The sequence below is a fragment of the Taudactylus pleione genome, unplaced genomic scaffold (assembly GCF_031769625.1).
Source record: "Taudactylus pleione unplaced genomic scaffold, aTauple2 ptg000109l, whole genome shotgun sequence".
Classification (NCBI taxonomy): Eukaryota; Metazoa; Chordata; class Amphibia; order Anura; family Myobatrachidae; genus Taudactylus; species Taudactylus pleione.
Window position 1 is genome coordinate 1,583,614 of NW_028284511.1, and position 14,845 is coordinate 1,598,458.

The 14,845-nt window shown below is 43.4% G+C and overlaps 1 protein-coding gene across 1 annotated transcript in view; it reads left to right on the plus strand.

The window, feature by feature from the left end:
* The first annotated feature begins 9,063 nt into the window (after window positions 1-9,063).
* Window positions 9,064-14,845, plus strand: part of LOC148525214 (hemocytin-like) — a 200,258-nt gene continuing 194,476 nt past the window's right edge. The window contains exons 1-3 of the mRNA XM_088471025.1: window positions 9,064-9,125; window positions 9,345-9,363; window positions 10,298-10,448. Of these exons, the coding sequence (XP_088327151.1) occupies window positions 9,064-9,125; window positions 9,345-9,363; window positions 10,298-10,448 (232 nt within the window). The remainder of the gene's footprint in view (window positions 9,126-9,344; window positions 9,364-10,297; window positions 10,449-14,845) is intronic.

A 14,845-nucleotide genomic window follows, 5' to 3' on the forward strand; every position in this document is an offset into this window, starting at 1 on the left:
ACCGTGTAAAAAGAAGATGTCCACGTAAACAATAAGTTGTGAACAAAAAGTGACGCTAAAAACAAAAACAGTGAATGTGAAAATATTATAGGTGTATGGGGATATGTGAAGAAATATAAATGTAATGTAAATAGTACCCTAATATACCTCGCTGCGGGAAACAACTTACGTTAGCATGTTAAACGCCTAAAATAAATGTCGAAATGAAATGTCATATTTTGAAAAAGAGAGAAAACAAGGAAAGACAAAGGACCACCTCTGTCCCCTGATAGACAACATTATTTGGAAACACTCCACTGGATTTTCTCATTAAGCCCCTTGGGATTGATGGTATCCAAATAGAAGATCCATCGTGCTTCAACCTGTAGCAGTTTGCCGGCACGATCTCCTCCTCTGATATTGATGGGTACATGGTCAATAAGTTGGAACTTCAGATCACTAATGTTGTGCTTTCTTTCGGCGAAATGTCTCGCTACCGGTTGTTCAGAGGATTTTCCTGAAAATGCAGATTTGATGGCAGACCTGTGAAGGGCCATTCTGTCTCTCGCCGTGCGGATAGATTTGCCCACATAGGCTAGCCCACAAGGGCATGTTATTAAATAAACTATGTGGGATGTAGTGCATGTTAGTACATAGTTAATGTTATACATCTTCTCACAGTGCGGATGTTTAAACTTTTGACCCTCTATCATGTTTTTACAAGTGGTACACCCCAGGCACTTGTAGCTGCCTGGAGCCCTACCCAAATAATTACCTGAGTTGAATGAAGGATTTGGAGTTTCAAATCCCGTTATGTCAGAATGCACGACAAACTCCTTAATATTTTTGCCTCTGCTGTAGCAAGTAAGAGGACGCTTGGATTTGAAACATGGAAGGCTAGCATCCGTAGATAAAATAGGCCACAATGCTCGTGTGGCTCTAGGTATGACTGGACTCGTAGTGCTGAATTCATTCACAAATGGGGTCACTTTTCTATCATCCTTGGTCCTGGTTTCCAAAAGGGTATCTCTAGAAATCTTTAAGACATCGTCTTTGTGTTTAGCCAACATCTGGGGATTATAGCCCCTCTCTCTGAATTTGATGACAACTTTATCCAAAGCTTCTTCTGTTGCTCGATGATCACTGGTTATTCTAGCAGCTCTGATCATTTGAGATCTAGGAAGACCTCTTTTTAAAGCTACCGGGTGGTGGCTGTTGGCCCTTAATAAGGTGTTTTTGTCCGTGGGTTTGACATAAACACTAGTAGATAACTGGTTGTTACTTAAAGATACCAGGACATCTAAATAGTTGATAGAACTAGTACTCACCTGGAATGTGACCTTAATGGTAGAATTTCTCGCATTGATATGATCAACCAAGGATTGTAGGCTCTCCATGTCTCCTATCCACAAAATGAATAGGTCATCAATGTATCTTGAATATGAGTGGATACAGTTAGCCACTTCAACATTGGAAAAAAACATATTCAACTCCTCCCTAAACATGAACACATTGGCAAATGAAGGCGAGACATTACTGCCCATTGCACACCCGCTGGTTTGACGATAACATTTTCCATTGAATAGAAAAAAATTCCTCTTCAGTGTGAGTTTTAATAATTTGAGGAAAAAATCCAAGTCCAGTGAGTCAAATTTCTCTTGCAACTAGAAAATCCCTCATTGCTGTTAAGCCTAGATCATGCGGAATGCTAGTGTACAGGCTACAAATATCCATTGTACACATGATAGTGCCCTCAGAAATAGAGCCGATGGACTCAATAATGAGCAAAAAATTGGTAGTATCTTTGATGTAACCTTTCTGTTTACAAATGAGGAGTTGACGCATGTTGTCTAGAAACATGGAAATCGGTTGGAATCGGGGGGCTTGGACAAGCTCTTATGAATTTTGGGTACTGTAAAGAGAATGGGGACCACAGGAAATTCTTGTTTGAGAGCTAGTGATACTTTCTTAGAGATCTTATTATCCTCCACTGCTTCATCTAAGATAGAGTCAACCTCTTTTTTGTATTTCTCTGAAGGATCCTCTGGTAGAGATTCATATGTGGTAATGTCCGCTAGCTGACTATAAATTTCTTCTTTATAGTCAGAAAGATTTAATATCACCACTCTGCCCCCCTTGTCAGCAGGGCGGATTATGATATCTTTATAGGTTCCCAATCTTTTAAGGGCTATCCATTCGCCCTTGGATAAATTATAGTTCCTCTTAGAGGATGCTGATGAATATTTAATAATGGATTGGTCGAGTAATCTTGTGAAAGATTTAATCGACGGGTTAGCCGATTGTGGATTGAAATTTGAAGTTTGTCTCTTGTTTACAAATGCTAGATGGGGAGAGCAGGCCGTGGAGTCTTCGTGCGTTTGGAAATATTACTGCAATCTCAACTTACGGGAAAACCTGTGCAGGTCTGTTTGCCATCTCAGTTCATTAAAAGAATTAGTAGGTACAAAGGAAAGTCCCTTTTCCAAAATGCTGAGTTCCAACTCTGTGAGGTCCCTGTCCGACAGATTGTAAATGAATGTTTTAGTCTTGAGGGGATGGCCCTTAGATCGTGCAATTTGGCCACCCCTATGGGTGGGCGTCCTTTTATTATTGGACCTTTCGGTGCAGTGGGGGTCACCCATAAATGGACACTAGCAATATCGGCAGGCCCCTCTGAATCTGCCAATGCAAATTCGGTGTCACTATTGGACGTTACGGCTTCTTTTGGAGCCTGTTCCCTTCGTTTTCGCCAATGAAATTTAGACCAAGCATTGTAGGTTTTTTGGGAACCTTGTTCTCCCCCTGTTAACCAACGATAGACTTTGTTGGTTTCATAGTCCTCTTCCACAATTCTGCGTTTGTTATTTTTGAACTTGACCAATTCCCTTCTATAATTTTCACATTGATGTTGTAATTTATTAAGCCACTCCCCATTGCATTCTATCTGTAATGAGGATAGGTGTTTAGACTCCAAGACATTAATTCTGTCCCTAGCTGTTTTGAGTTCTCGCCCAGCTTCTTCTACGACCAATAATATTAAGTCCATACTACACTTGTTGAGAATACCCACCCATTTTTTGCAAAATTCTGGATTGTTCCTCCCTATAGTGGGTACATTGCGCAATCTGAACCTCCGGGGGATGAGCTTTTCTCTATAATTGTCCGACAAAGATATGCCATGTAACAGGTAATCGGTTTCACGACATTTAAGCTTCAGCAGTAGGTGATAAATCTCTTCCATCTCATTGCTCTTATCTTGAGGTGCCAATTTTTATTTGAATAGGACCCTTTTGGCAACCTCCTCATTAAAACTATATAAATCCCCTTTTGTAGATTGCGCACTACTAAACTCTAGTACAGTCTTACTAAGAGGTCTAACAGGACTCTGGTCCATAATTGCAAATCAGTTCTCAATTTCGTGCTGTCCCAGAGGCGTGTCGTGAACGGCACACCGTGTGTTGTGAGTCACCTTGGCATACCAGGTAGAATGATGCTTAAGTACAATACAAAGAGTCCATGAAGGGGTATGGTGCCTTATCCCACTGGAGCAAGCCTGCGTGTGTCACAAGCAGGCACTCACTGGTTTAAAATCCTGTCTGGATCGGCACTCAAATAATCTTGGTTCAGCAACTCCGGTGCCCTCCGTATCAAACGTATTCCAAACCAGCAACACACAAACAGCGGCACTCGGAGATTTCCATGAAAAAATATATATTTACAAATCCATAGTAGACACCAACGTTTCGTGATCACCCAACGTCCGTTTGTCAAGGTAAGTAACCTAATACATTGTGCCAATATATATATGTTTTTCATTGGAATACCTATTGCCATTAGTGTGGTTGTATGGAATGTTATTTAAGCATTTATATGCTTTATTTTTATTATGTACACTATTTTGGGATCTAGTTTATTGTTTTTCTTAATATTTTAAGACATTATATTATAATTCCTTCTCATTGATGCATGCTTTTTAACAATATGCCTCCCGACTGCGCCTATGCATACAACTATCAGTTCTCTTTTGGGTGATTGTATTTTCTTATTTCTACCACTAGGGTGTGTCGTAGGTTTTCTTCACTTCCTTTGCTCTTTCATTCTTTTTGGCTTACAGGGCATCTGTCTTGAGTCCGCATTGCTAGGGCAATGGAACACAGCCGGCGCCCTGGCATCACACGTGGTGCTCTGAGGTGATTCCAGGACTTCCGGGCTCCCGGTGTGGGGCGGATCTTCTTTCAGCTTATAAGGTTAGTTTTTTGCATGTATTAGGTTACTTACCTTGACAAAGGGACGTTGGGTGGTCCCGAAATATTGGTGTCCACTATGGATTTGTAAATATATATTTTTTCATGGAAATCTCCGAGTGCCGCTGTTTGTGTGTTGCTGGTTTGGAATTCATTTGATACGGATGGCACCAGAGTTGCTGAACCAAGATTATTTGAGTGCCGATCCAGACAGGATTTTATATATACTGTATATATATATATTTATATCTATATGTATATATATATATATATATAGTGACACAGTCGGGATAGGGGTCCCTCTCCTGGGGTAGATGGACTCCCTCTTTACACACACAGCAGCTGAGGAAACAGGACACAAGTCTGGGGTTCTTGTACAAATTGGTTGGCGCCAGTCTTTACTGTACCAAATGCATAAACAAAATAAGACAGTAAACAAAACCCTAGCCCGGCTGGGCACTAACTAAACAGTGGGTACCCTCACTACCAGAATGGTAGGGTCTATTGCTCTCACCATCAATAACAGCACAGTACTTCCAGGGTAATCATAAAGTGTCTCTGGAAATGCTAGCCTGCATGCCTACTTCCCCAAGTGTGAGACATTCAGCCACAAACAAACCATGCTTATCTTAGCCATCTCCAGCTGCAAGCCCTAATGAGCCTGTTACCAGGCTAAAGGCCCAAAACCTGGAGTGGCCTGTGGATGGAGCCCTCCCTCTCCTCACATCCACACCCCAGGACCCTTGGCATTGGGTAGGCATCGAACTTTGACACACTGTTCAATTTTCAGAAATCTTTGCCGAAACGTACACTCCCATCAGGCTTTGGAATAAGCACAATGGGACTTGACCAATCACTATACGATTTTTCAATTACACCCAGTTCCAACATTTTTTTATTTTCTTTAGACACTGATTCTCTTTGGGCTTCTGGTAACCTACAGGGCTTTAGGTTAATCTTAACCCCTTGGTCAGTGATTATGTCATGTTTAATGACTGTGGTTTTGCCCTGTACATCTGAGAACAAAACCCTATTTCTGATAAGAAATTCCTTAACTTCCTGCTGTTGAATGGTCGACAGGGTTTTAGCTATTGTCACTTCAGGAACCAAAGGCCCTAGGTTTACTGGAGGGGCCGGGACGGCTGACAGAGCTGCTCTATCCTTCCAAGGTTTAATAAGATTTACATGGTATAACTGTTCTGGCTTTCTTTTCCTAGGCTCAATGACAGTTTTATAGGGACTGGACTTCCCCTCCCATGTCTCTTTGGGAATGTAGGGTAATCCCCTTGGATGTCTCCTGTACAAAAAATCCTGGTGTACTGCCCTGTGAGGATATGACAACGGACTATCAGGGTGTATGCATTTATCAACAATCATTTTTACATTTTCCCTGGCTTTTACCAGAGTATGGTCATTGAACTGCTCCACTGCAAAGATCTCTTTTCTGACCTCAAGATCAGACAGACGATCAACTGGCTTAACAACACTTCCCATCTCAGTATTCTCTGGTTCACCAATCACGCTAGAAAAAGGGAACTTCTCAGTCCCGGAAGAAACTTCCCTGCTACTGCATCAGCAGCCTTCTGAAATGGGTCGGGGTTATTTACTTCTGTAACAAATCGGCTTTCCCACAATTTCCATAAGTGAGCAAAGTCTCTCCCCAACATTATATCATACCTCAAGCCATGCACCAAACCCACAGAGATTATAGCAGAACCATACTGTGTTTCTATGTTCACTTCCGCAGTAACATAACACTGAGTATCCCCATGTATGCAGGTCACACCAACAGCTCTTCCCTTGCGCAGAGATGCAGGTAGCGATCACAGATACTGGTCCATCACGACTCTTTCGATGATCTGTGGTCCTGTCAGCGTCTCTGGCTGTGGCCATTTTGTGGTTAGATGGACGAGGTCATGCATCTGTGAGCTTGGAGGCTTTTTCATTTGGAATTTCCAGTGGTGGACTCGTTGGGCACGAACAAACAAGGTGACCCCCAAGCGAGTTAGGATCTCCCGTTTTAGCTTTTCATAGTCCTTTGCACCAGCCAGGCACAAATCATAGTAGGCCTTTTGTGGTTCTCCAGACAGGAAGGGTGCCACAAGACTTGCCCACTGTTCCTTGGGCCAACTCTTCCTTTATGCGGTTCTCTCAAAGGCCGTAAGATATGCTTCCACATCATCACTCTCTTTTGCAGAAAGTGACTGGCCCGTATGGAGCGAGTGTTGTTTGGAAGTCCAGTGGAAGCATCTCCAGACCGGACTACTAACTGTTGTACCACATCTTTTAAGGCCTGGCGGGTTTCCTCTATGGCAACTTGTTGTTGCCTCAGGGTTTCCTCTATGGCGACTTGTTGTTGCCTCTGGGCTACCTCCATGGTCATTAGTTGCACATTGGTAGATTCCTGCTGAGCTCTGGTAGCTTCATGCAAGGCTTTGTTAGTTTCCTACTGAGTTTTATTAGCTTGGAGCAAGGCCTTAACAATGTCCTCCATGTTGTCTTTCGGTGTAGTTTTGTAGCAAAACCTGGCTTCTCTAAGCTTCTGTCAATGCCACCTCATGGACTTCACAGAACACGAGTTGATACCGAACACAAAAAATTGGTGTCTGTCACTTTAAATTTTAAATGTAGAACTTTTCCTCTTGCTGCAATTTCCAGTGTGTATTTGCCCGCATTCTTCACCAATTGTGACACAGTCAGGATAGGGGTCCCTCTCCTGGGGTAGATGGACTCCCTCTTTACACACACAGCAGCCGAGGAAACAGGACACAAGTCTGGGGTTCTTGTACAAACTGGTCGGCGCCAGTCTTTATTGTACCAAACGCATAAACAAAATAAAACAGTAAACAAAACCCTAGCCCGGCTGGGCACTAAATAAACAGTGGGTACCCTCAGTACCAGAACAGTAGGGCCTACTGCCCTCACCATCAATAACAGCACAGTACTTACAGGGTAATCATACAGTGTCTCTGGACATGCTAGCCTGCATGCCTACTACCCCAGGTGTGAGACACTCAGCCACAAACAAACCATGCTTATCTTAGCCATCTCCAGCTGCAAGCCCTAATGAGCCTGTTACCAGGCTAAAAGCTGGAAACCTGGAGTGGCCTGTGGATGGAGCCCTCCCTTTCCTCACATCCACACCCCAGGACACAAACCGGCTTTTCCAAAAGCCGATACTCTGATCTGCTTACACAACAGACTTCTCCTGGGGTTTTTTAGAACACATAGGCCATAACCTAGGACAAATGTACCTGCCATTGACCACTTTACCAGTGCTTCTATCACAATATATATATATATATATATATATATATATATATATATAGTATTTTATCGTATAAAAGATTAAATATCTACTCTGTGATGAATTCTTTGGAAGTGTCACATCACTTAGGGCCCTATTTATCAACATTATATTTACTAAAATATTGTGAAAACTGGTGTTTTCACACACTTTTCACAATATTTAAGTAACACACAAATGTACTAAAGGCCAATTGGAGGATAAATCTCAAATTTCTCCTCCAAGCCCTTCATTTCACATTTGTTTTTAGTAAGTAGATCACATTTCCCATAATTGTAATGGGAGATGTGATCTGCTGAAAGTTACTAAACTCCAGTTGTTAAAAAGTAATGGAGGGAGCCTGTGTGATAATAACGTCAGCTTCATCTGGCGTTATGCAGACTCCGTCTACCCTGCAGATGTGATCTGTGTGTGTTAATCATAGGGAGAGAGCAGAGCTCTGCAGCTCCGCCCCTCCCTCCCTCCATGCTCCGTCTGTGTTTACACAGCTGTCAGTCATACCGGAGAAACTGTGCGCTACTGCTGGAGAGTCACTGGCAGGTTAGGTCGTCATGCAGGATTAAAAAGAGAGCCAGCGTGGACAGGAGGGAGAGACATGATAAGGATCAAGACAGGCAGCGGTGGACAGGAGGGAGAGACCTGACATGGATAAGTGCTTATTATTTCATATCCATGTCGGGTCTCTCCCTTCGGTCCAGCGCCGCGGCTGGCTCACATATTAACAGGTCTCTCTCGTACAGTCTTGCGGCGTTCTCTTTGATCCTTGAACCTGCGTATGGCCGTACTAATAATGGCTTATGCGCAGTAACAGGATGTCTAGATGTCCATCGCAAATGCGATTAGACTTCACTTCAAGCAGGGAGAGTGATTCGCAGGGACAGAGCACGCCAGGACCGCAAGCTCTGTCCTGGCGTGCAAGCTTTGATACATACAGGTGATAATTACAATTATCACATTGCGATTTTAATCATTAACTTCACTTTATAAACGCAGTTAAATTGCTGATTTTAATAAATAAGGCCCTTAATCATGTGAATAATTAGTGCTTCATAAATACCCATTTCATATACAGTATAGGTATCTAAAGATCAGCTTCCAGATATTCCTAAAAAAATAAAGAAATGAATCCAGTTAGACTAGGAATAATTAGGTAGGAAAACACCATAGTTTATGTGTTTGTTAAGTCCTCCTGGGGATAATGCCCCTAATTTATAAGTCCACATACTTTCTTCAGGAGCTGCTTAATGATATCCCCTCCTCTTGCTCTTAGATGTATTCTTTCCGAACCAAAGAGACGGAAATCTTCATAGGTATTTTTGTGTTTGTAGTCTAAGTGTTTTGCGACTGTTGTCAACTGTTTACATTTTGGAAGATCCATTGCTGCACTGGAACGGAATTGTTTAGAAAAGAAACTGCCACTAATAGTCTCTACATCGATCTAGTTCCCACTTTCCACACACTGTGGCAAATATACCAAAAGGAGAATATCTCAGATTGAGGAGAAATTGCTCCGATCACAACACCTATAAGAAGATGGGTGAGGAACTATCCAGGAGACTGAAGGACAGAGGATATAGCGGTAGATCAATGAAAAGGTGAGATCCGCAGCCATCTGCTCCTCTCTGCCCTAGGGGATGTCTCAACGTCTCTCCCATCACCCGCAGTGGGAGGAGCTGGAAGGAAGAGCTCATGAGTGAGCTCCAGCTGGCTCCCTCCATGGACACAGCTGCCAATGAGAGTCTGTCAGAGAGTCTGTCTGAAAAATGAAAAAAAGAGTATAGGTTAAATATTTTTGCCTGCTATTCTTTCTATAGTTTTCCCAGACTTAATGATGTACTGGAAAATATGCTGTCTCCCTAAAAAAGAAACATTTGACAAATGACATATATATATATACACACACAGTATATGTAGCAGGTGAAATACGTAATAAAAACTGTGCTAATGGATTAAGCTCATTAGTATTTCGCTTAGGGCTCTAATGCTTGTTGTTGCTGAAGGATAATTTTGATTACCTGTGATAATAACATTGTATATTAACTAAGATATTAACTATACGTGCCTTTGAATTACCATATATGAACACCTGCATTATAGCATTGGTGTTAATAAATATTTTCGCCCATACATAGAGCATTATTGGGAAATTTACCCTATTATAAGATAAGATTTATTTGGCTAATTGTTCATCCAAGGAGGATACTGATAAGGCTTTTCTGTGTGTCTTTATATACTTTTTTCTTTTTAATGTATATCTAATAAAAATCTTATTTTAAACAGAATTACGAATAAGAGTGTCCCCAAAAATTCTTTTTTTCCTTTTGTTTTGCTCTCTTGTCAAAACCTACCTGTATCATCTTTTAAAATGTATCAGTGATTAATGAATAAACCTGTGCACTTACTGATTGACATGGAAAATGTAAACTGTGTGAGGTCCTCAGAACCGAGTTTGAGAACCACTGAGTCTAGCTAATGACCACATTTAAGGCCTTTAATCCTTTATGAGTTAATGAGCTCAGAAAAAAAACAGAAAAGTTTTGTTTGTGCAAAAGACAAAATATTCATTGTGTAAATAGTATCACAATTTTGTTTATAAGTACAATACAGCTTTGTCCACTGTTATACACCATTACTTGTTTTCTTTTTAGCACTAGTGTATTTCTTAATCCTTTTGTATTAGAATATTAAATATATTACTCTGAAATATCAATGCATGGACAGTCTTAATATTTTTTTTTTTATGTATTATTTTTTTATTCTTTTTTAGACTCCTACCGTATGTGAAAAAAAAGCTTGCCCTGACACGGAAATGATAGATGTTACTTTTTTTGAATGTTTACCTAAAGTACAACTCAGTTGTAGACTACAAGAGTTTGTATATGACCAAAGCCTATGCTGCTTCAAATTTCGATGCCGAGGTAAGTAAATACTTGCTTTAATCAATCATGCCTCCTACAGTGTATATATATATATATATATATATATATATATATAAAACAATGTTCCCCACTCCCTTTTAACTCACACAGTATGGTTTACTTATACAAGTACAGTTTAATAGCCACACATCGTTAGCCTTGTCATAGAAGCTAATTCTATTATGCTTCAGATTTGGACTAAGTAACTGTAAATGCAGGCAAAAAATGAATAGATATTATTTCATATCCATGTCGGGTCTCTCCCTTCACAGCCTTTATTAACAATATCAGCACTTTAACCAATTGAGGGCACGGGCCGGGACGGACTGGGTCTCTAGATCAGCCCTGGCATTCAGCGTGCTCGCTCTTGCTAAAGGTTAATGGCCTCAAAGGGACACAGTAAAATCTCTTAGGGGCGTGCCACAAGTCATGGTGGACTGGCCTCGCAGCAGCCCCTGACGGTATCCTGGTTGAGAAGAGCACCGGTAGGCAGAGCAGCTAGGCTCGGCTCTCAGACCGGACCTGCCCATCAGGCCCTCGCCCTTCTGGCAATTGCCTGAAGTGCCAGATGGTCAGTCCTGGCCCTGAGGAAGGGGCATTCCTGGCAAATACTAACACTATCTACGAACTACAGACACTCGTAGCATGTTCACTCACCTGTCCCCTCTGTCACCTGTAATGTTTAGTCCTGGTGATAAGTTACCAAACAAGAGATAAAACATTACCAGGAATAGAGGGCCTGATTCAGAGTCGGAAGCTCTGACCAGAGCGCTCGCTCTGAATCAGGGCCCTCCTACCTCTTATTGGAGCGGCCTTTTGGACGCTCGCATAGCTGTGGGTTACCACCCACAGCTTATGCGAGCGTCCATGATGATGGTCGCGATGGTCAAGACCATCGCGACCATCGGGCTTGCGACGAGACCCTGCGGTAGGATCTCGCTGCCGCAAACCCTGGAGTGATTTTGGCTCTATCAGAGCCAAAATCACTCCCACTGACATCACTAGTGATGTCAGTGGGGCCGGACTCAGACGGTTGGCGTTCCCGTGGGAACGCCTCTGTCTGGCAGGCACGCCCACCAAAGGGGGCGTGCTGTCACTCAACATCGACAGCACGCCCCCTTTGGTGCGAGACCCCGAGCGACGTGCGCATGCGCACTTGGGCACCATCGACCCGCTTGCGAGCGTTCAGCGCTCACGAGCGGGTCAGAATCAGGCCCAGAACCCTTCAGGCTGCCATCAAGACCAAATCCTGTGGATCTCTTTCTATGTTCTTTGTGCTCTATCCCCATTGTAAGTTACTGAACTCACATCAACAGTGAACAAACCTTAAGCACTACACAGTTTAGAACTGTAAAAATGTCTCTCCTTTTTTATATATATTTAATATACTGTATATTAATTTACTTATCTTGTTTGTTCTTATTTTTTTTTAAGACTATAAAACCTACAGATACAACATTACACTCAGAAGCACACGCAGAGGGGGACTTCTGAGTACCCAGAAACCCCCCCCTGAGAGAGGGGAGTTCAAGCACTGCCATGTTATTAAACCCCAGTGGCGGATCCAGGGGAGAGCGATTGGAGCGATCGCCCCTCCTAGCACAGCCCGGATCATGCACTGAGCTGAGAAGGCTGTGTTTGTGTTCAGCCTGTGCTGTGATCGGAGCCTGTGTAATGCGCGAGCAGTGCATTACACAGGCTCCAATTACAGCAAATTACTTATTGACAAGGTGTCTAGTCTCGTCTCCATCTCAAACTTGCAGCTGCTGCATGGCGTGTGTATGTGTGTAATGTATGTGTGACATATATGTGTGTGTGTGTACTGTATACATATATATATGCAACTGTGTGTACTGCATTATATATATATATATATATATTAAGGGTGAGCGTGTTCGGATTTCTGAAATCCGAGCCCCCCTGATCCGAGGCCGATCCGAGTCAGGCTCGACTTTTCCCGCATGACTCAGATCTGAAATCGAGGCAAAACGTCATCATCCCGCCTTCCGGGTCTCGCGGGTTTTGGATTCTATATAAGGTACCCGCGTCTGCGCCATTTTCTCACTCGGCTGTGGACAGTGAAGAGGGAGGGTGGGAGTTAGGGCTGGCTGGGCTCTGTAGTGTAGTGTTGTGCTGTTCTGCGCTGTGCTGCTGTTGTCCATAGGGACTGTGTCCACTCCTCCAAAGTCCATAGGGGCTGGCTGTGTTGTGCTGTGCTGCTGTTGTCCATAGGGGCTGTGTCCACTCCTCCAAAGTCCATAGGGGCTGGCTGTGTTGTGCTGTGCTGCTGTTGTCCATAGGGGCCGTGTCCACTCCTCCAAAGTCCATAGGGGCTGGCTGGACTGTGTTGTGCAGTCAGTTGTCCATAGGGGCTGTGTCCACTCCAAAGTCCTGTGCAGTGTCCCAGTCCTAAAGGGGTGCTGTAGTGTTGTCCAGGGGGTGCTCTGTCCATCAGGGGTGCTCCCCCCAAGTGCAAAAAAAATTAATATTTTTTTTGTGTTTGTGAATTGTGTGCGCAGTAGCCGCACGTGCATCAACAAAGTAGTGCCAAGCGTGCGCCTGTGTCATAAGTAAAGGGCCAGCTGGCTTGACCGTTAAAGGGTGCTGTAACCCCCAAAGTGCACTCCAAAAAAAATAAAAAAATATATTGTTTTGTGTTTGTGAATTGTGTGCGCAGTAGCCACACGTGCATCAACAAAGTAGTGCCAAGCGTGCGCCTGTGTCATAAGTAAAGGGCCGGCTGGCTTGACTGTTAAAGGGTGCTATAACCCCCAAAGTGCACTCCAAACAAAATAAAAAATACTTTCTGTGTTTGTGAATTGTGTGCACTGTGGCTGTACGTGCATCAACAAAGGAGCAGCGCCAAGGGTGCGCCTGTGTCCCATAAGTAAAGGGCCGGCTGGATTGTCCGTTAAAGGGTGCTGTAACCCCCAAAGGGCACTCCAAACAAAATAAAAAAATATTTTCTGTGTTTGTGAATTGTGTGCACTGTGGCTGCACGTGCACCAACAAAGGAGCAGCGCCAAGCGTGCGCCTGTGCCATAAGTAAAGGGCCGGCTGGCTTGACCATTAAAGGGTGCTGTAACCCCCAAAGGGCACTCCAAACCAAATAAAAAAATATTTTCTGTGTTTGTGAATTGTGTGCACTGTTGCTGCACGTGCATCAACAAAGGAACAGCGCCAAGCGTGCGCCTGTGTCCCATAAGTAAAGGGCCGGCTGGCTCATTTCTTAAAGGGTGGTGTAACCCACAAAGTGCACTAGTCTCCAACAAAAATAAAAAAATATTTTCTGTGTTTGTGTGCGCCTTAGCCGCACGGATATATCAATATAACATAAATGGAGGACCAAACTTTCTCCGATAAAAATAAAATAGGGAAAGATCAAGAACCACTTCCTCCTAGTGCTGTTGCTGCTGCTGGGAGTTGTTCATCATCCCAGAGAGGAAGTAGGAACACCACTACATTTACTAAACAATTGACCCTCCAACAGTCCTTAGCGAGGAGGATGAAGTACGACAGCAGTAATCCTGAAGCAAAATGTATAACTGAGGCCTTGACTGCTATGTTGGTGTTAGACATGCGTCCGATATCCGCCATTAGTGCAGTGGTATTTAGACAATTGATGGAGGTAGTGTGTCCCCAGTTCCAAATCCCGTCTAGATTCCACTTCACTAGGCAGGCGATACCGAGACTGTACAGAAACGTCAGAAAAAGTGTCCTCAGTGTCCTGAAAAATGTGGTTGTACCCAATGTCCACTTAACCACGGACATGTGGACAAGTGGAACAGGGCAGACTAAGGACTATATGACTGTGACAGCCCACTGGGTAGATGTATCACCTTACGCAGCAACAACAGCAGCGTCACCAGTAGCAGCATCTCAGAAACGCCAGCTCGTTCCAAGGCAGGCTACGCTGTGTATCACCAGTTTCAGTAAGAGGCACACCGCCGACAACCTCTTAGAGAAACTGAGGGAAATCATCGCCCAGTGGCTTACCCCACTTAGACTCTCCTGGGGATTTGTGATATCTGACAACGCCACCAATATTGTGCGGGCATTACATCTGGGCAAATTCCAGCATGTCCCATGTTTTGCTCACACAATAAACTTGGTGGTGCAGAATTTTCTGAAAAGCGACAGGTGCGTGCAGGAGACGCTTTGGGTGGTGCGAAAAACTTCTGCCCACTTTTGCCATTCAACGACTGCGTGCGCCTGTGTCATAAGTAAAGGGCGGCTGGCTTGTTCGTTAAAGGGTGCTGTAACCCCCAAAGTGCACTCCAAACAAAATAAAAAAATATATTTTTTTCTGTCTTTGTGAAATGTGTGGGATGTAGCCGCACCTGCATCATCAAAGCAGCAGCGACAAGCGTGCGTCTGTCTGTTAAAGGGTGGTGTAT